Source organism: Medicago truncatula, chromosome 1, assembly GCF_003473485.1.
Source record: "Medicago truncatula cultivar Jemalong A17 chromosome 1, MtrunA17r5.0-ANR, whole genome shotgun sequence".
Lineage (NCBI taxonomy): Eukaryota > Viridiplantae > Streptophyta > Magnoliopsida > Fabales > Fabaceae > Medicago > Medicago truncatula.
In genome coordinates, this window is record NC_053042.1 from 2,213,126 (window position 1) to 2,233,459 (window position 20,334).

Below are 20,334 nucleotides of genomic sequence, written 5' to 3' on the forward strand. Positions count from 1 at the left end.
CTTTAATAATGTTGACATAGATCATTTAATTGAAATGACATTATTCTATTGGTTAAACATTTGAGAGTACCAAAACACTCAATTTTATTTGGAGTATCATAGAAATTGCCTTTAAATTAAGGGTTAATGAATTGGAGGAGTTAAATGATTTGCATTCAAAATTAGATAAAGGAGAAAATATTAACTTAAAAATTATTACTAACATACTTAAAAAAATAATTTGTATATTAGTGCCTTTTCTCCCATTTCTAACAAAAATCGCTTAAGTTAATTTTTTCAAAATTGCCTTGATGGATTTATTTGTTCAGTCATTCGTAATACATGATTATAATTAAGGGGTTCCAAACCCCCTCTCTCACTCATTATTTTAAAGCATACTTATTATTATTATTTTAAATAAAAGCTTAAGTTGGTTTGATCCTACGATATACCAAGGTTAGAGAAATCATACCATCTTATGGGATTTGAGTTTAAAATGTGGTAACTTTTTATTTCTAATTAATATTATCGAACGTCGATGAAATTTTTGATAATTTTAAATAATGAACTGTGATGAACCACTTATGAAAGTGATTCAGCGAGTAAACCTCCAAAGTTCTTCCCTCTAAAACTCTCCAAAAAAAAAAAAAAAAAAAAAAAAAACCTCCCAAACATATCCTTAGTGTACCACATTGAAAATTGGAGTATTAGCATATTCGATGTATGACGTGCAAAATACTTTTATATCAGTTTATAAAAAATGCAGCAAGAAAACTTTCAAATTGTTTGACTAATGTTTATTTCCCTTCTTTTTCTAGTAATATTAGGATGGTAAGAAGTTGACCTAACATGAGCAAATGAGTTTGGATTATTGGATTTAATTCATTTTTCTTTTTCACACTTAAAAAATAAAATAAATTGGGTTGTAATAAACTATTGAGACTTAATAATTCGATGGTCAGAAGAACATGTCCAGCACATTGATTAGTGTCCTCCATACACATATTATTTATAGTATCCATCATCATGGAATAAACTATATTTTATAATTCTTTTGGTGAGATGATGACACAAAATACCACCAACCTAGCTGATTAGCTGGGATATCTTAGTAAATTAGTAAAAGATCATCATTTTAAAGTGTTGATGATAACAATACGTGCATGTTCTTAGTAAGATAGGGATAGGGATACAATTTTATTTCAAGATAATCTCATCATTATTGACATTGACACACACATATATGCATAAAGCACTATTAATATTTCATCAAGATAGTGGGAGAAAATTGTAAAATAAATTCATCTTCACAAAGCTTAATTGCCTCCTCTTCTTGAAGTGTTACCATTACCACCCTTCCTAATGGACCCTCATCATTTGATGTTGGAAGAATCAAAACATGTCCTTCTCCAAAAACTGGCTCAATGTAATAAGACACATGAATTGGTTTAAACTTGTCTTGAAACATAGCTAAATAAGGTTCAACATTCTCTAAGCTAGTAAAAACCAAATCATGGCCGTTCATCATTGCTGATGAATTTATATCATTATTTTCAAACCACTCAATTAGACCCATTATTTCTTCATTGCCAAATTTAGTTACAACATTTCTTATGGCCTTGGTAGCTTGTGGAAATTTGTCATAATCTAAATTGAAATTTTCATCTAAATGCACCTTGTTATATAGCATGGAGTTCCCAAAGAATCCTTCATCTAAACCCAAGATTTTTCTTACATCCAAATATAGGGATGTGTCAACAAGTCCATTTTTTATTCCTTTGATTTTGCTTAAAGTGACCCAAAACAAACCTGCAAGTGCTTCAAAGGGTGTTGGTGTTGATGTTGGGCTTAATGAATCATTGGGCTGGGCCATGGATATGCAAGCCTGAACCATTTGGTCTGAGAAGCCCATAGAAATGGTAGTGTACTTGGCTTCCTTAATAGAAATGGGATTCTCAATTAAGGATTTATAGTGAGATATTAAGCTCATATATGAGTTGTTATTAGGCTTTCTGTTTTGTGGTCTTTGATGAGGTAAAGGGTGGAATATTGGAGGAGAAGTTATTTTGTTGCCTAATGAAATGTCAGCCCAAGCTTTCATGAATTTTGTTGCACAAATGGAATCTGCTAAGAGATGAGTGCAGCTTAGGCCAATTGCTAATCCACCTTCTTCAAATTCAGTCAGCTGAAATTAAGATCAGAATTTAAGATGATCATTTTAAAACATGAATATGAATTTATCTGACAAAAATGTTAACAAGAAGCTGATTCAATTATTAAGATGATCATATTGAAGCATGAATATACTTAAAAATTGAAAAAGAGTGTATTATTTATTTGCTATTAAGATCTTTAAATCTCTTAATATATCTCATCAAAAGCATTTTTCAGTACAGAAAATTCAAACCTGGACATAAAAAGTGGACCAATAATAAGGCTTTTGAAGCATATCTTCCCAATAAACAAGTTTAAGTTCTTTTTCCCTATCCACGCTTCGTAACCACTCTTCGACACTTCCTTTGGCTTTTGCCTCGACCATTCTAACACCAGCATCATTGCATTTGATCTTCCAATGTCCCATTTCATCTCTCAACAACCTTCCAGTAACTATAGGGAAATGACTGAGCATTTCTGACAAAGTCTCTCTCAACTTCTTGGTCAATTGACCAAGCTCTAAGTCTCCTGAAGTTTGGTAATAGTACACCATCCTAATATGATTTTTATCCATGAAACGATCCAAAACTGATAAGGGTAAGTACTTTCCTGGTTCAACTGCTTTTGTACTCACCACAGTTCTTTTGCAGACAATACTTACTGTGGTTGCCATTTTTATGCAGAAAGAATAGGAGGATATAACAACACTATGCACCTATTGTATCAGATCAGTAGTACAAGAGTGACTAATTTGGCTATATCTGTGATATAAGTAATGATCTTATATATGAGGTTTTACACATATCTAAGCTATATTAAGGCACAAATAGTCATATCATGTTATATATGTGAGAAATGAATAGGTGCATATAATTAGCGGATTTCAACGGGAAACAAATAGTGTGAAAGAAAAACAAACAGTCAATACATGAGGAAATGATAATTTCATGTTCCTTGAATGTTGGCTTATTTGGCAATGTTGATGAAGGAAGTTCTAGGTTAGGTAATAATAATATAGAAAAGATTAAAGTATTTAATCACAAGGGTAAAATAGATAATATTCCTTGTCACACTATATGCATTTTGAAATGTTGCACATGCTGCTACTACAGAAAAATGAACATCCAAAAAAATGTCTAAGTAATAAATAATATGCGAAAACTCGTTTGAACAGATGAACATGTGGAGGTAACATAACCATAAGTCCACAACTATCAAATTCTTATGGATTTCAATCTTTATATGGTGACCTTCACAATGCACATTTATAGATACTTAGGTTGATATAAGAAAACTTGAGATCTTTACTGATTTCGCAGCACAGAGATTAAAAGCATAGTGTAAATAATAACTTGGGAGCTAGAATACTTGTATGCATGCAAGTGAATTTTGTAAAATTATTTGGATAGGCCACTAGGCAAAAAAAAGTGAAAGGTTATCAAAAATTACATGAATTTTTATTTGATGATGAGTCTGTTATACAAATACAATAGAGGTATTTTAAGAATTACAATATTGGCATTATTCAACCTGTGATAATTGTCTCAAAAAGTAGTACAGGATTGTTACATTATGAAAGATGCGCTATGTCACTTCATTTTAGCTTCTCTGTAAACTGTCTTGGTTTCCTCTTAACATAAAAGAACCCCGTTCCAGCAGCAGACACAAGTTTTACAAACATCTGAGCCTTCTTCTTTGCATTACCCATTTCTTACTCTACAGGGAAAGAAAAAATAAAAACAAATGAATTATACAAAATCAATATATTACGAATTCAGTTTCTATCAGAACTGCGTAAGTAAGCTTTGAAAACCATAAAATCAGCTTCTGGCGGAAGACAAGAATCTCCGGCTGCTTTTGATTCAACTGCTCAGTTTTGGCTTCCTCTGTAAACGTGTATATTTTTGTCTTCATGGGCCTTTAGGTGGAAACAAAATTGCTCTTTACACACCTATGATTGCTCACAAGCACCTCGAACTACTGGAAGTACCTTAGCGGCAATTAATTACTGTTCAATGTTGACCTGGAGTTAATGTCCATTTTTGGAATGACATTTAGTTATCATTGGCTTGAACGGTAGTTAAGTATGAATTACAGAGAAAATGCACTACTTGGACATTTAGTTCATATTTTTTTTTGGGAGGGGAGGGGAGGATTTTGGAAATAAGAAAGGAGTAAGTGAAAGAAATAGAAGATATTGGGAGGAGGGAGAGGGCTTTCGAGGTTAATTTTTTACTCATAATAAAAAATCCCCCTCATCTGGGAACTCAAAAATTGTATTGGGCGAGTGTTTTGGGGTGGGGGGTTATGGAGGGTTTGTATGAATTTTTCAAATTCAATCTATGTTGTTATAATATTCTTAAAATTAAAAGTATATTAATCATAAATATTAGTTTATCATTCTCTAAAAAAATTGTTCTTTCAAAAAATGTGAATTTTTTTTGTCCATTTTTCTATATATTTCGAACCCCCAAAGTCCTTCCCTCCCTACCCCTCCAAACTCCCAAACAAAACCTTAGTTCATCTCTTTTCATATATAGTGGTGAAATCCGTGTAAATTTCATTCAATAAGAAAATAAGTATTTTTTAGACATAAAAAAAGAATAAGTGTTGAAAAAGGAATATTGTTAGCGCTCAATGATCAAGAAAACATATCTACGTACACTTTCACAAATTATTTTAACTAATTCAATATTTTTTATTTGTAGTTACAACCCAGAAATATTAAGTTACCCAAACTATTTGAAATTTAATTATAAATCATACCCTATGTTTTGTACCAAAAGAAAATAAAAAATCATACCCTATGTTCATCTTTCACTCTAGTCTTATGCTCTAGGATTGAAGAATGTTTATGGTTTAAAACTGATGACCACAATGGAGGTTGTTGTTTATTGGTTAAGGAGACATTTTAATTTGGACAAATGATTTGATTCTGAAAATTTTATGGGATATATTTTAGTCATTTTAAGATGTGTGAATTAATATTGAAGGGGCGTTATTAATAGAAAAAATGAGAATTAAAAAACTGAAGCATAACTGAACTTTTTTATTGGAACTAATCCATAAATAATTATTTTTGAGGTGAAATATTGTAGATATAAAACAATGTACAGTGTCTTATTTCAAAACCCTCCGCAAAGAGGACTAACAAAGACAAAACATTGAAATATACAAGGTCAAAGTTGGTAACTAAAATTTTAACTATATTGCAGAGTCCTCCGTTAAAAAGACTCTTCCAAAAACTAGCGTATGCCGCTAAATGTGACACTGACACGGTATTCTTTAGTAAAAGGCGAAAGAATAGTTCGCTATGTCATTATCACACGTCTCCGTGCTTTGCAAGAGCAAAGGTCATTTCATTTTATATGCAAGCAGCTCAGTTTCTCTTATACATTAGTCGATGTGGGACTTTGGTCTGAACATAACACCTCTCTCAAAAAATAACATGACTCCAGTTTCATTTCATATGGCATCTGAAATTAAATGCTCTTACAACATGTACATAACTCTACGCTCAACAGTGAAGAACCTTTTGCCATTTTAAACAAGCATTTCATGAAACCAATTGTATGGATCAAGGTTTGGAGCATGTTCTTTGAGTGATATTTCATACAACAAACTTGATATATCAGAGGAAGTTCAAGAACAGGTAAATTTATCTTACATTGGTAAACTATATGCAATTCCAAAGCATTTCAATATTTTCCTGTCATTTGTACAATATATATTCCCTTGCTGTGATTTTGAATTTCTTCAAAGCATTGTTTTTTGCAAGGATAAGAAGGAAGCATCAATTTATTGATAATTATATTCCACATATTTTAACTGTTTTAATCTCTTTCATATTGAACTCGTACATGTACATGCTCAATTCAAAAGAGCCAAAGCTCAAACAGTATTTGCTAATTTACAGTTAGCCTTAGAGAGCTACAAATGATCTCAAGAAAGAGTCCAGTGAATTACACGAAGTGCTCATAACAAGTGACGGAGAGCTAGCGGACAGTTTTGAAACGGTCTCGTCCCTTCTTAGGAAATTAAAACTTGTTGGTATTTTTAAGTACTAAATCACTGGTCATATAAAACTTTTTAATGACAATTTTTGAGACAACCTTCTTTCTCTCTTTTATTTATCAAAAACCATTGAGAGAGAGAAAAGGAAGATAGGATAAGAATATCATACGAGCATGCGAGAGAAAGTTGTTCAAATCTTGTCACAAAATGATTGGACAAATATCATTTCTCGTAAAAAAAAAGTACCTAATATTGGTGTTTATTCATTTATAAATAAAACAAATGTGAATTAACTCAAAGAGCTTGGTCCGGGGGTAAGGTGACGGGTCTTCCGGTTTGCGCCCGCCCCACCAGAGTCTTTGAAAGAGATAAATATAAATAGGTCAGATATCTCATAGAGTCCTTTAAATTTAAAGTTAGGATCATATTAATTTTTAAGTTTTTTTAGTTTTGAATTGATCCTTTATAAGTTATACAACGTTTACTACTTTGCCAATTTCAATCCATGTCGGTAAAGCAATGATGACGTGGTCGTTAAATGCTGACGTGACACGTCAAACTCATAAAAAAAATATTGTATGGGTTTCACTATCACATTGAGAAAGCAAAGATTGGTGGACATGAAGTTTCAGTGACAGAACTTGTACAGCAATAGCAGCACCGTATGACTCTTTAACTAATGTGATAACCATTGCTGAGTCAGTTAAGGAAACTTTTGATTGGAATCAAAAGTGAATCGGTTGTTGTTATTGAAGCTATTGATTCTTTGCTTGATCTTACAGGTTAAAGGAAGACAGGTTCTGAGAATGGAAAAGAAGGAATCACAAGCAGAAAATGCAACAAAAAACAATAAAATGAGTCAGATAACACTTCCAGGATTGTTGAATTTCATTGATGGGATTTGGTCAGCTAGTACTGGTGAGAGGTTAATTATATTCACTACTAACTATGCGGAGAAACTTGATCATGCTTTAATTTGTCGAGGAAGAATGGACATGCTTATCGAATTGCCTTATTGTTGTTTTGATGGATTCAAAATGTTGGCAACGAAGTATCTGAGTCTTGAATCTCATTTTTTGTTCGACAAGATTGCATGCTTGTTGGTAGAGACTAATATGACACCAGCTGATGTTGCTGAAAATTTGATGCCAAAGGTAGATAATGAAGATGTTGCGACTCCATTGTTGAGGTTGATTCAAGCACTTAGAAGCATTGAGGAAGAGGCTGAGAAAGAAGAAGGAACTAGTGCAAAGCAAGAGTCAGATGGAGAGGATTCATCAGCGGAGAAGAAAGAAGATGCTGAGATGGTCACTTCATCGATGCTAAGATTAGAGTCGTATTAAAACATTAGTATGAATATCTATTTCCATGCTTACATTACATTCTTATTTTAGATTATTATAGTTAGATTAATATTCTTAATTTGAGACATTGTTATGCTGAATTACAATCTCAATAGTCAATATCTGTACATCAGGCATTATAGTAGAGTAGGTTGAATATTTAGTATTAAGACATGGACAAGAATGTTAGAATTATGAAGAAGAATTTTAGTTTGTAATGCAAGTTTTAATGTGTGAGCTTTTGTATATTTGTTACCTAGTACTAAAAAATGTATGTTCTTGTGCAAGTCATTAAATTAGTAATGTCATCACTCATTGTTGGCTTCATTGATGTGAAGTGGTGGATGTATAATGTTTCGTTTTCTGCAGAATTTTGACTTCATTATTGCCTAGGTGATGCAGAACTTTGGCCTCGTTGTTGGCCTTTAATTTTGATCATGTTTGTTGGATGATGCTGAGGATAAGAAGGACCGGTACTTAAGAATGTTCATTTAATTTTCATTGGTGACACTTTTGGGAGGTAGAAGCTCATGGTCATTCTTATCTATGCAGCTGATACAAAGACCTGATCGATGTCAGTTCTACAAACCAAGGAAAATGAATGAGTTGAGTTTTGAGGCGCACATATTCATCTTCTCTTGTTTGTGCCGAATCAACACCAACCAAATCACTGTCTAATTTGTGAGGACGAGGTTGTGCGGACACGAAGGACCGTGAGCTTCTACTTTTGGAAAACAGCGTCTATTGTCGTTGGAGTTTCAAAAATTCTCAAACATCGCTTTAGTAAACATCCATTAAAACTAATGAAAGACCTACATATTTAATTGAATATCCTTCAGTACATGAAAACAAGTATAGAACCTTCAAAATTGTGATGCTAATTTTGGAAAAAGAAAAGTAAACGGATAAATGTTGTTCATTTAAGGGACTAAATTGACCGACTTTTACAATTTCAAGTAAAATGTCGATTCGTGCATTTGATATTCATCAGCAAAAATTAATTGCCATAATCTTAATTGTCAAATTAAACTGCCCAGGGAATCGCCTTATTAGTGTAACAATTGCATTGATGGTGAAGCAATTATTCATCAACAAAAACTATACTAACACATACAATCAAATTGAAGATGTAACAGAAGCAAATGACAAAGGAGCATCATTGAAAAAAGGTGTGTTCGTTAGTATAATCTCCTGACACTCCTCTTGCCTTGCTGACTTGGGATCAAAAGGATCTCTATCGGGGAGCACCAGACCTTGTTTTATGCGACCAAGACGCCTTGCATGAAGAACTTGCTTGGAAGTAACTGGTAGTCTAGTGAGCTGATACTCTTCCAAAGCCGATTCAAGCATTTCTGTTCCCCATTTCTCTATGCATTTGCCTAACACCGCTGCATCTAATATTGTCATATTTGTGCTTCTAAGGTAGTGAGGTGTAGTAGGGTGAGCTGCTTCCCCTACCAATACCACATTGTCCCAGAATATCTTCTCTAAGGGGTCACTATCATATATGAAATTTAAGAAAGGTTCCTTGGTTTCTTTCATGACCTTCGCTAACTCAGGAATCCATATTTTTTCTGCTTCTTGGTGCATCTTCTGGATCATGTCACTAGTTACTTTTGTCGTCACCGAGGTTCCCTGAAGAATTTTGAAACCAAAAATTACAATACAATCAACACTAGCTTATCTGGAAGCATGAATATCAATGTCATCAATCACCGAAATACTGGTATATTAAAACTCGGCTACACTTCGCAGAACAAACAATAGTGCAGTTTGTTAAAATTCCACTACACTATAGTGCTGCTATAGCCTCTATTTGATGACACAGTTGAATATCAAAATAATTGAGATACACTGATATGGCAATAAAAGGAAGCATGAAAACTATAGATTTCGGAACAAAATAGGGAGTAGGCCTGTTTGATTTAAAGAAATGTTCTCTCTTTTCTGCTTTTACTTTCAATTGTAAAATTGTTCCGTGTCTTCTCTTTGTTTTCTATAGAAATATTTGAAAACGGGAAAGGGCGGCTTAGTGTACAAGGCTCCCACCAGATGGAGTCTGGGGATGGTGAGTGTACGCAACCTTACATCCGCAAGCAAACTAAGCAAAACAATGAGAAAATTTGTTGTTAAAATTAAAAATCGAAAATAAAAACAGAAAACATATTTTGAAACTAAAGAGGCCTGAAACTAGAAAGCTTTTCCAATATCGTAACTAGGAACATAATTTAAAGACCTGTTTTGAATTGAAACATGTTTTGAAGAGCAACATGACAGCAAAATCCATTTAAGCAAATGAGGATGGTATTTATAAATTATGATAACTGTTATTAGGAGATTTGGATTTGAGGAACAATCTTACCTTCACTTCAGGCTCTGGCTGATTCACATACCAAATCCAATTGAGTTTTTTATTCGGAAGCTCATATAACACACTGTGTGTACCCGAGGCCAAGTCAAAGTACAAGCATTTTCCTAAATCAGGGTATGCCTTCTTGATACCTTTGATGGTTTCTGAATTCTCAATTTCTGAAAAATCAAGAACCCCTCTCCAAGCACAATAGCCTGAATACCTGTAAGACATAATTGACCTTAGAGAGCATTCTCCATATAGCCTGAGTACCTGATTACCTTTGATGCACTATCAGTTAGTGTTGTCAAATTGGCGGATACAGCGGCCCTATATCACTATAGCATAACATAAGTTTAACAAACTTCTGTTGTTCCGCTATACACAATTTAGTACAAAGTGTTGTCAAATATCAGCTTTTGCAGCCCTACAGCCCTATAATGTAGCATAATTTGAATAAACTGCCATGTTCTGCTCTTCGCGATTAACAATGCTGCTATTAGGGTAAGATTGTATGACTTTTAAGATAGATAAGATTGTAATCAAATATTTTTAGTGATCAAACGGATATGATTGACTGGCAGTGTAAAACGTGTATCAATTAAATCCATGTAAGAAAAGGGAAAGTTAAATTCAGTTCAAATACAGACCTTAGTTTAAAATCAGGGAGATATTTCCGGCGGATTGAAGAGAGACAACCATCTGCAGCAACAAGCAAATCTCCTACAATCTCAATAACCTCTCCAGTTTTCACAACTTTAGCCTTTACTATGACAGGACCCTTTTCATTTGCAACATGGAAAGAAAGAAAAATATGACCCCATAAAAATATTTGTGGTGGAAGTGATTCATAGAGAACACCATGAAGATCACCCCAATGTGCTGCTCTGAAGTTTAAACTTTCATCTCTTGTCAATGTCCTATTAACCTTCTTCTCACTATCAGTTACCAGGTTCTGTTCAAGATTAAAAAAAGATACAAAAACAAATAACACTTTCGTTAAGTTTAATTTTCACGCATTGTCATTGTTAAACCTTTTACACTGTCAACCCAACACAACCAATCATGTATGTTACTTTAGTAGTGATTATGATAAAAATCAAATTATTCTAATGATTTGACTGTTATGATTGATTGAAAATGTAAAAGTTCTTTACACTGACGAAGTATATGATTAAATCCTTGTCTCGTTCTTTACACCGTAGATTTATGATCAATCATTTTACAATTGTCCTACATGAGATTGGAACTCTATCAGTTAAAGTTATAAAGTCGAGCTCGTACCACTAAACAAACACTTCATTGACAAATGAGATAATTGATATTAATATAGTAACATTAAGCAAATAAAATAAAGATAAAGAGATGGTGGAAATAGACCTGATCAATAGTTAGTGGATGAGTGGTGTTGTGTAGGAATTGTGGTGGTTTTGAAATCCAAGATTGAATGATTTGTTGAGAGAGGGAGTTGAGTCCAAGACCTGCACCAGTAGGACTTCCAGTTGGAGGTGAGGTGGTTTTTTCAAGGACAAGGACATCCCAACCAGCTAAGATAAGGGCATGTGCACTTGATATCCCTCCTATGCTACCTCCAACAATCACTGCCTTTGGTTTTCTTCCTTCTCCAACCATCTTCTCTTCAATTCAATCACCTACTCATCACATTAATACTTATGGTTAGGATTTGGTCAACAATAATAAATTTGACACCTGGTGTCATGATTTTCTCCCATATATATATGCTCAATAATAATAAATCAAATATATTCAAATATTAAATTTTTTTTAGGTAATTCCTATTATTTTACTTTATTTTTTAAGCGAAATTATTTTTTTATAAATAAAAAAATTAGATTATTGAATATTTACAAACAGAATTTATGTAAACTTACCAATTGGGGAATTCCAAACACCAATGTCATGAATTTATTTTGAAAATTTTATAGGAAATAAATCAAATGCTCAAAAAAAAAAAATCAAATGCTCAAAAAAAATAAATCAAATGCATATGTTCCATATGTCTCAAACACAGAACATGATTGAAGAGTTGATGTATCAGCCTCTCAAATTGTTTAAAACCCCCTCTGATTTATTAGGTCGTAACTCCCGATCACATAAATCTAGCTGACGTTACGACCCGATCATTGTTTTTCTTACGAGGACGTAACTTTTAATTGACTTATTTTTTAGGGTTGGGCAATTTATGGAACATATAGAGCAATCACCTTTAGCAATGGAGTTGCCAAAATCCAACAATTGGAAAGACTTTTTTTTAATACTAAAAACGGGAAAGGTTGGAAAAGGAAGAAATATTCCCTTTGATACATATAGGCCAAGAAATTATAACCAAAAATATATAGGCCAAGAAACATTCCTGCAATGAAACTACAAATCTATCATAAATGATCACATGAAGAGTAGAAAAATAGAGCAAATCTGGACTCAAATTTCTTTGCTATGTTTCGTAAAATGTTGTGCTCTTTTAAAAAAAATTGAGTTACCATCTAGTTCCCGTAGGAAGGAGGTCCTGATAATTCAGATTTCAGCCAAAGATAAATAAAGTGTAATCTTGTTTCATCCATGAATCGAAATGCTTTTATAATTGTTTTGGTGTTGCGGTTACGTGACTTTACTTCAAGGCTCAAGCGCAAATATTACATTAATTTGCTAATTTTGACTATTATTTTTTATCTTTACCATCCTTTTTATCAATGAGAAGGAGATTAGTAATCTGAAGTTTGATCGGGAGGTATGTAAAGTTTAATCAAAGATTGTCTTAGCTGTGATTGAGTTCCAACTTCCATAACCATCCATCCTTAATTTGAGTTCATTAACCATTTAAGTTCATTAGCTAATTTTTGTTATGGTTTTTATAAAATCTTTTTCGTTGATTTTAATAACTCCAAATTTCATAAGTATTGTTTATCATCACCGTTGTATAAGTAATTTTAGTTTTGGTATATGTGATTTTTTTTCTTCAATGCACTAAAATTTTACATCACTATTTTTTGTCTTTTTAACACTCATTTCTGAATAGAATTCATTCGAGGTCAAGAGAATGCTAACTTGTTAACATGACATCATACATATTATAATGTGTCACCCTAGTTGAAAAAAAAAAAAAAAACAATACTTTTAATTTTTGAATGGATAAAAACCAAGAAAAATATTTCTTAAAGAACAAAACCAAAGTTTGTTCATTTTAAAAAACATATTTAACCATGTACTTATAATATCATTTTTTCAAAAAATAATTGAGTCTAAAGCAAATTAATTAAAGTTAATCATTGACCTTTGTATAATATATGGGATATATAATATGACCAATATGTCTGCAATAACCAGGTGAATGAAGAGCAAATGGATAGAGAAGGAAGAAAACCAAAAGCAGTGATTGTTGGGGGTAGCATAGCTGGTATATCAAGTGCAAATGCTCTTACTTTAGCAGGTTGGGATGTTATTGTTCTTGAAAAAACCATTTCACCTCCAACTGGAAATCCCACTGGTGCAGGTCTTGCTCTCAACCCTCTCTCTCAAAAAATCATTCACTCTTGGATCTCACATCCTCAGCTCATACAAAACATCACTGTGCCACTAACCTTTGATCAGGTCAATATCTACTACTCCCTTCGGTATCAAAATATAAGCAAAAAAACTCAAACAAAATTGTAGTCTTTCTCAGGTTAAAAATGAAAGAATTAAAGTGTTATTTGTTCTCTTTTTAATCTTGAATAGAACCAGGTTACTGATAGTGAGAAGAAGGTGAATTGGACATTGATAAGAGATGAGAGTTTCAACTTGACAGCAGTACATTAGGCTGATCTTCATGTTGTTCTCTATGATGCATTGCCACCACAAGTATTTTTATGGGGTCATCATTTTGTCTCTTTCCATGTTGCAAATGAAAAGGGAACTTCTGTCATTGTAAAGGCTATAGTTCTTCAAACTGGAGAGATCATTGAGATTGTAGGGGATTTGCTTGTTGCAGCAGATGGTTGTCTCTCTTCAATCCGCCAAAAGTATCGTCCTGATTTAAAACTGAGGTTTGTATCTTAGAATGATGGTGAGATTAACTTTCTCTTTTCTTCTATATAAAGAATGTCCTCTAAGGGTCAAGCATATATTCAGGCTATTGTGCTTGGAGAGGGGTTCTTGATTACTCGAAAATTGAGAATTCAGAAATCATCGTGGCTATCAAAAAGGCATATCCTGATTTAGGAAAATGCTTGTACTTTGACTTGGCTTTAGGTACTCACAGTGTGTTATGAGATTCAGAACAAAAAGCTCAATTGGCTTTGGTATGTGAATCAGCTAGAGCCTTTAGTAAAGGTAACATTGTTCAACAAATCCTATCTCCTAACCAGATATCTGTATCTTTATTGATCATAATTCTCACTGTTTTTCAATTAAGTTTTTCTGTCATAATGATCCTCAAATCAGAACTGTTGATTTAAAGCTATTATGTTGTGGTAGGAACTATGAAGTACTTACACACACAAACACAACACTTACCATTACATTTTAACACTGATAATCATTTGATAAGTTAAAAGTGATTGAATGTAACCGCGTGTGTTAGTGTCACAGGAGTGTAAGACACAGACGCGTGTCGGTCACTAGAATCGTGCCTTCGATCTAAGTGCTGGTGCTATAAAGGATAGGAATCTGATTTATATATAACAGCAGTGCTCTTTTATTTTTTCTTGTCAGCAACAAATCTGGGTCCATTTCAAATAGTCTGTGGATTACATTCCTAGTCAGGTTATCGGAGAAGCTGTCTAGCATAATCGTCATTTTTTTAATAGGAAAAATTGTATTAATATGAACTAATCAAAGCATAAGTTATGCTAGGATTAAGAAAAAAAAAGCCTACAGCAGAAACAATGTTTAGTTTAATTTCACTCCAGCAGTCTTACACAGAAAGAGTATCTGAATTTTCAACATACTGCTGCCGCACACTATACAAACTAAAGCAATTCAAAACCAGTTTCTGTTTACGGCCCTATACAATCCATTTTGACCCTATATCTGCAGATTTCATGCTTCCTTCTTTTGCCACGTCAGCTTCTATTGATTGTATTTTGATATTTTGCGTAGTCATTTTTCCTTTTGTTGATTGTACTTGATATTCAAGGGAAAAACTTTTTAGGGAACCTCAGTGACAATGAAAGTAACTAGTGACATGATCCACAAGATGCACCAAGAAGCAGAAAAAGTATGGATTCATGAGTTGGTAAAGGTTATAAAAGAAACAAACGAGCCCTTCTTAAACTTGATATATGATAGTGATCCCTTGGAGAAGATTTTTTGGGACAATGTGGTATTGGTTGGGGATGCAGCTCACCCTATTACTCCTCACTGCATTGGAAGCACAAACATGTCAATATTAGATGCAGCAGTGTTAGGCAAATGCTTAGAGAAGTGGGGACCAGAAAAGGTTGAATCAGCTTTGGAAGAGTATCAGTTCATTAGGCTGCCAGTTACTTCCAACCAAGTTCTTTATGCAAGGTGTCTTGGTCGCTTAAAACAAGGACTGGTCCTTCCTGATAGACATCCTTTGGACCCCAAGTTAGCAAATCCAGAGGATTACCAGGATCTTCTCCTGAGGAACACTCCTTTTTTCTATGACGTTCCTTCGTTATTTGCTTTGATTCTATCCTCTATTTGATTTTATGTGATAGTGAAATTTTTATTAGTGTGAAGAAAATGAATTTCTTATTTAACACAACTATTTGTACACTAACATGGAAATTAGCATAGCTAGCTATTTGATCAATGAAAATTCTATCCTCTAGGCAATACTATGTACTTCAAAAATAAATAAATTGCATTCAAATGTATGCTCAATTTCAAGCTAAATAAGGGCCAACTTGTTCTTTGTATTCCCTGTAGAAGATGTGGAGGCAAGAATTTTGGTTCCCTACTTGCAAGAAGTGAACTGTACCTTGATCGTCGAAGCAATCATTTCAATAGATGGGTTCTCAGATGGGCCGAGGCAAAGGCTGAAAAATGAAAGGTCTTCCATTGAGATTGCTTGTGGTTGACAGAGAGAAGAAGGACCTTTGGGTCTACAAAGAAGATGAAAGGAAGAAAGGAAGGTGTATCAACCAGCAAACAATAGAAGCAGTAGATACGCCATTTAACCAATTAAATGTTAATGTAAAAAAATGTGTTGCCTCCATTTTTAAAAGATTAAAAAGGAGCTTTATGTGCTACATAGCTTTAAAATATTAAAGAGGAGGTTTATGTGCTACATAGCAATGAACAAAACAAAATTTATAAACCCAAAGCAGCTTACTTGCAAATATTGAGATTTGATCTGATCTGCTATTATACAGTGTGATAGATGAAGATGGAAATTGGTACTACTTGTGAAAACATCATAGATATTAATAATACATATTATTTCAATGGTTTGTAACAAATACCTTCTGCCAGAAGAATATAGTGGTTGTGTACAGCCTTAGAAAACACATGCCAGAAAAGAAGAATCCATACATTTTCAAATCACACATTCAATGGGAGCATAAATGTTAAATTAGTAATTTGACAACCAAATTGTCAATGTAAAAACTTGTTAAATTATCAGAATTGGTTATTAAATAAAATATCAGAGAAATATTTTATAAAAAATTTATGCCTCGACTCACAGTGAGTTTGCAAGCCTGCACCTGCTGTGCATGCTCACGCTGTAGAAGCTTAACTGGACTAATAATTTCAGAACATTTTTACTGCAAAGAATAAAAAAGCGAACTGAACAATGATTTGCTAAGATCAGGTTTAGATTAACTTTTACGTTATAGAAGCTTCATAGGTAAAATGAGTTTGTAGTTCTTTGTTAATGGAAAAGTTGAAAACCTACAACACCATCTTATAACTTAGCCTTCAAAAACATAAGCAGTGATGAACTTCAAAGTCAGAAATCACAACTTTATAAAATAGAAAGAAGACAGACAGAAGACAAATGTTGCATTCTAGTAAATAATATTCAAGACAGATAGTGAATTATCTTCATAAAATTATACCTGAAAAACTAACTGAATTAACTATCTGAATAAAGCCACTGAATTATGAAACAGTAGCTTGACCATAAAACATAGTTACTATCATTTACTGCGTACTAAAAGCAAAAATAATTATTATTTGCCATTTGTTAGGAGAATATAATCAAGTGACATTGTTAACCGGTTTTTGGATTGGCCTTACAAAGTTATGATCAATCCATCCAAAATCGAAAGTACCAACTCAAATGCTGTCGATGGAATACATCCTTCAGTTGTACATTAATAGTGTTGATGGTCTGATGCCATCTTTCTTCATATACAACACGAATTCTGCAAAAACTTTTATAGAGATCACTGCAATATTATCCATCTTATAGAAACCAATGCTGAAGATATGGAAATTAAAATTAAGATAAACGATGCGAATAAAAATGTCACTTATAATACGTCAAGCTGACATAGCCATTAAAATAACCGAAGACATTCATTGAGAAAAGACAACCTCTACATCTCACCTTAGGATACCTATGAAAAATGGTTATAAAATCTGCAAAGTGAAAGAAAGAAAAGCATTAATTACAGGAGGAAGCTGCAAAACTAATATTTAAAAATAGCACAAGATGGATGCTCAGCTGCATTCTCATCCTTCTGAAGTGTACTTCACAACTTTCTTCAAGATGGACTCTGTTGGTTGGTGAGCGTTCTCCAATGCCTTCGAGACTGCTTGCCATTTCTCCCCGTGTTTCGGTTCAGCAGCAACACATCTCTTCAATACATCCTTCTGATTCTCCTCAGTTCCATGCTGCAGTTCAAATTTGTAGCACAAGACCCAAAAATCACCGATGTCAGGAGCAAGTGTCACAGCCGTATTCAGCAAAGTCCTGGCTTTCTCCACCTTCCTGTGGTGCCATAATAATTTGGCCGTACCAGCTATAACATGGGGATCACTGTTACATTTCTTTAGTGCATCCTTGCTTTTGGTTTTACGCTGGGGATGAGGGGCCATCTCGATTGAAGCTGCCCATAGAATTCCACTGTTGGGACACTCCTGCAATGCTTTTGCCATCAACGTATCAGCTTCTTTCTTGTATCCATGCTTTAATTCTGCTCTAATAGCTGCTAGCCAGAGTTCGGGGTTTTGAGGATTCTTCTTGCGAGCCATTGTGAAAATTACACGAACTTTACTCAGCCCATTCATCTCCTCTTCAAGATTAGCAAGAGAGAGCCAAAGCGGCACAGAATTAGGACAGTTTTTCTGTCCAGATTCATAGACCTTCTTGGCTGTCATCATGTGAGAATGCCGCTTCTCAGGCTGATCTTGTCGCTTTGTAGTCTTAGCAAGCCGTTCCTCAAGCTGGCCAAGCATCAACCACAATTTATAAAACGAAGGGAATTGCTTCAATCCTTCATTTAACATTCTCCTTTCCTCTTCAACGTTTCCGAGTTCTCTCTCAACTATAGCTGACTTCATCCAGACTCTCTCTGTACCTCCTATCTGATCTCTTGCTTTAGCCAACAACATTCTAGCTCTTTCAGGTTCGTGATTTTCAAATTCGAGCTTAAAAGCCGCAAGCCATAATTCCTCTGAATTTGGTATGGCAGCATAAGCTTCTTGGAGAAGTGCTCGAGCTGCAGGCACATCTCCGGCAAGCCATTTTTCCTTGGCAAGCATAAGCCAAAGAACTTCAACCTGTGGTATGTAGGTGACCGCTCTACGAAGTAAACCATCAAAAGATTCCCTTGTACCGTGACTTCTTTCAAGTTGTGCTGCTTTGATCCAAATGCTCTTCTTAGTTAAGAAGACATTCAAGGCATGATCATATATAGCTCTGGCAGTCTCAATAGAATCTCTTTTCTCGCATTCCTCAGCATCTGCTACCCATGTTCTCTTCCTATCTTCTTCTTCAACTCCAATTCCAATTGTATTTTTTATTATTGCTCGGCAAGTTTCAATCGAACCACCTCGTTCTGCCACCTCTGCTTCCTTCATCCAAGTTTCTCTATTGATCACCACACCTCCTTCCTCCAAAGCCTTCTGAATTCTCTTGCCAACCTTGTCTGTATTCCCATTAGCTTCTTCCAACTTGGCCATCGCTATCCATATAGTCGCCTCCTTTGGCAACCTAGAAAGTGCCTTATTGAGAACAATCTTAGCATTGTCATAAGTTTCCAACCTGGCCAGTGCAAGCCACAATTCCGCATGTAAAGGACAACACTCCACGGCTCTATGAAGTAAAAGCCTAGCATCTTCCTCATTCGCAAGCTCCACAACCGCCTTCCAAAGCCTAACCGAATTCGGAACACACTCCAACCCTTTCCTCAAAACCCTACTCTTATTCACATCATCATCTTCCAAATCCGAAGCCCGCATCCACAACTTAACAGAATTCGGAATAAACTTAACACCTTTCGCTATCACACCCTTCGTTTCATCTGGATTCACCAGCCTACAAGCCTCCAACCAAACATCCTCATTCTTCGGACATTCTTCACATCCTTTCTTAATCAATAACCTTGCTTCCTTAACCTTCCCCGCCAACTCCTCCAACCTGGCAGCCGCAATCCATCCACAAGCATACTTCGGATTCGTTCGAGTAACACTCTTTAACAACAACCTCGCCTTATTAAAATCTGAAACCTCAGTATCACTAGCAATAACATTGTTACAAAGAACACTAAGATACCCCTTTGGATCAACATTAGTCATCCCCGAAACCGAATCCGATAACCTATCCAATTTCAATGACAAAACATTTCCTCTACCCTCACCAACAGCATTCAAATCATTTCCACCAATTACTGACACATGTTGCTTCTCTTTCATTACTTTCTCAAGAAGAGTATCAGGAACAGGAACAAAACTCTCAAACCTAGTTTTCTTCTTATTCCTTAATGAATGAATACCACTCTGAAATTCATCAAGACTCTCCCAATCCTTCATAGATAGCGTATACAAATTCCGTTTCAAACCAGAAAATTGTTCAGTAAATTTAGGTTTTGAATTTTCCTCTGTTAGAACGCGATCGTTTCTCTTAGACCTACTCATTCTCTTATCAATTGAATCCCAAATTTCATCGGCTTCTTTATCATCAAAATCGTAATCATCCGAATTGAATAATCCAGCGTTGTTGTAACCTTCAAACTCGTCGTATTGTGTATGATCTTCATCGTCTTCGTCGTTTGCGGGTTCTTTTCCTCTAAAGTATTCGGGATTGCCTATTGTGGTGGCGCGTGCGGGACCGATGTCGGAGCGGGTGGTGAAGCCGGTGGCGCCACGACCAAGTCCGGCGACGTAGTTGGGAGGCGGTTTCGAATTTAGAAAATTCATCGCTAATCTCAAACAGTTTCAAAATAGGTTTCTATAACGAGTAAACCGACATATTTATAGGTTCGTTCTTAGATGAGAACAGGCCAGAAGCATACGTCAGCCCAAACCCAAAGTCAGATTTTTTTTTTTTAATTGAAAATGTTTAATAGCATGTTTGTGCAA

General features: G+C 34.6%; 4 protein-coding genes, 1 non-coding gene and 1 pseudogene across 6 annotated transcripts; 2 read left to right on the forward strand and 4 right to left on the reverse strand.

The window, feature by feature from the left end:
• Positions 1-1,126: 1,126 nt before the first annotated feature.
• Positions 1,127-3,159, reverse strand: LOC11430587 (protein ECERIFERUM 26-like). The gene is made up of 2 exons (XM_003588652.3): positions 2,387-3,159; positions 1,127-2,164 (listed from the first exon to the last, which is right to left on the reverse strand). Exons 1-2 carry the CDS (start codon positions 2,804-2,806, stop codon positions 1,238-1,240), a joined length of 1,347 nt encoding a protein of 448 aa, XP_003588700.1. The 5' UTR covers positions 2,807-3,159; the 3' UTR covers positions 1,127-1,237.
• Positions 3,160-5,348: 2,189 nt separating this feature from the next.
• Positions 5,349-5,465, reverse strand: LOC112418848 (U5 spliceosomal RNA). The gene has a single exon (XR_003008924.1). It is a non-coding gene; the product is annotated as a U5 spliceosomal RNA (small nuclear RNA).
• On the forward strand, positions 5,376-7,708 carry LOC11432840 (AAA-ATPase At3g28540). Of its 2 annotated transcripts, none has more exons than XM_003588654.4 (2): positions 5,376-5,785; positions 6,930-7,708. In XM_003588654.4, the coding sequence occupies exon 2, from the start codon at positions 6,954-6,956 to the stop codon at positions 7,488-7,490; it is 537 nt and encodes a 178-aa protein (XP_003588702.2). In that variant the 5' UTR covers positions 5,376-5,785; positions 6,930-6,953; the 3' UTR covers positions 7,491-7,708. The 2 variants fall into 2 exon arrangements, with proteins under 2 accessions (XP_003588702.2, XP_039687944.1); XM_039832010.1 differs by lacking the exon at positions 5,376-5,785 and having other exon boundaries at positions 6,952-7,065; positions 7,236-7,708.
• A 701-nt stretch (positions 7,709-8,409) lies between these two features.
• Positions 8,410-11,545, reverse strand: LOC11434211 (6-hydroxynicotinate 3-monooxygenase). Its single transcript, XM_003588655.3, has 4 exons — positions 11,221-11,545; positions 10,491-10,795; positions 9,853-10,063; positions 8,410-9,125 (listed from the first exon to the last, which is right to left on the reverse strand). The coding sequence occupies exons 1-4, from the start codon at positions 11,470-11,472 to the stop codon at positions 8,607-8,609; spliced, it is 1,287 nt and encodes a 428-aa protein (XP_003588703.1). The 5' UTR covers positions 11,473-11,545; the 3' UTR covers positions 8,410-8,606.
• Positions 11,546-13,180: 1,635 nt separating this feature from the next.
• Positions 13,181-15,609, forward strand: LOC11434662 (6-hydroxynicotinate 3-monooxygenase-like; annotated as a pseudogene).
• Positions 15,610-16,961: 1,352 nt separating this feature from the next.
• Positions 16,962-20,282, reverse strand: LOC11433350 (protein STABILIZED1). The gene is made up of 2 exons (XM_039832016.1): positions 17,360-20,282; positions 16,962-17,174 (listed from the first exon to the last, which is right to left on the reverse strand). The coding sequence occupies exon 1, from the start codon at positions 20,170-20,172 to the stop codon at positions 17,485-17,487; it is 2,688 nt and encodes an 895-aa protein (XP_039687950.1). The 5' UTR covers positions 20,173-20,282; the 3' UTR covers positions 16,962-17,174; positions 17,360-17,484.
• Between the last annotated feature and the right edge of the window lie 52 nt (positions 20,283-20,334).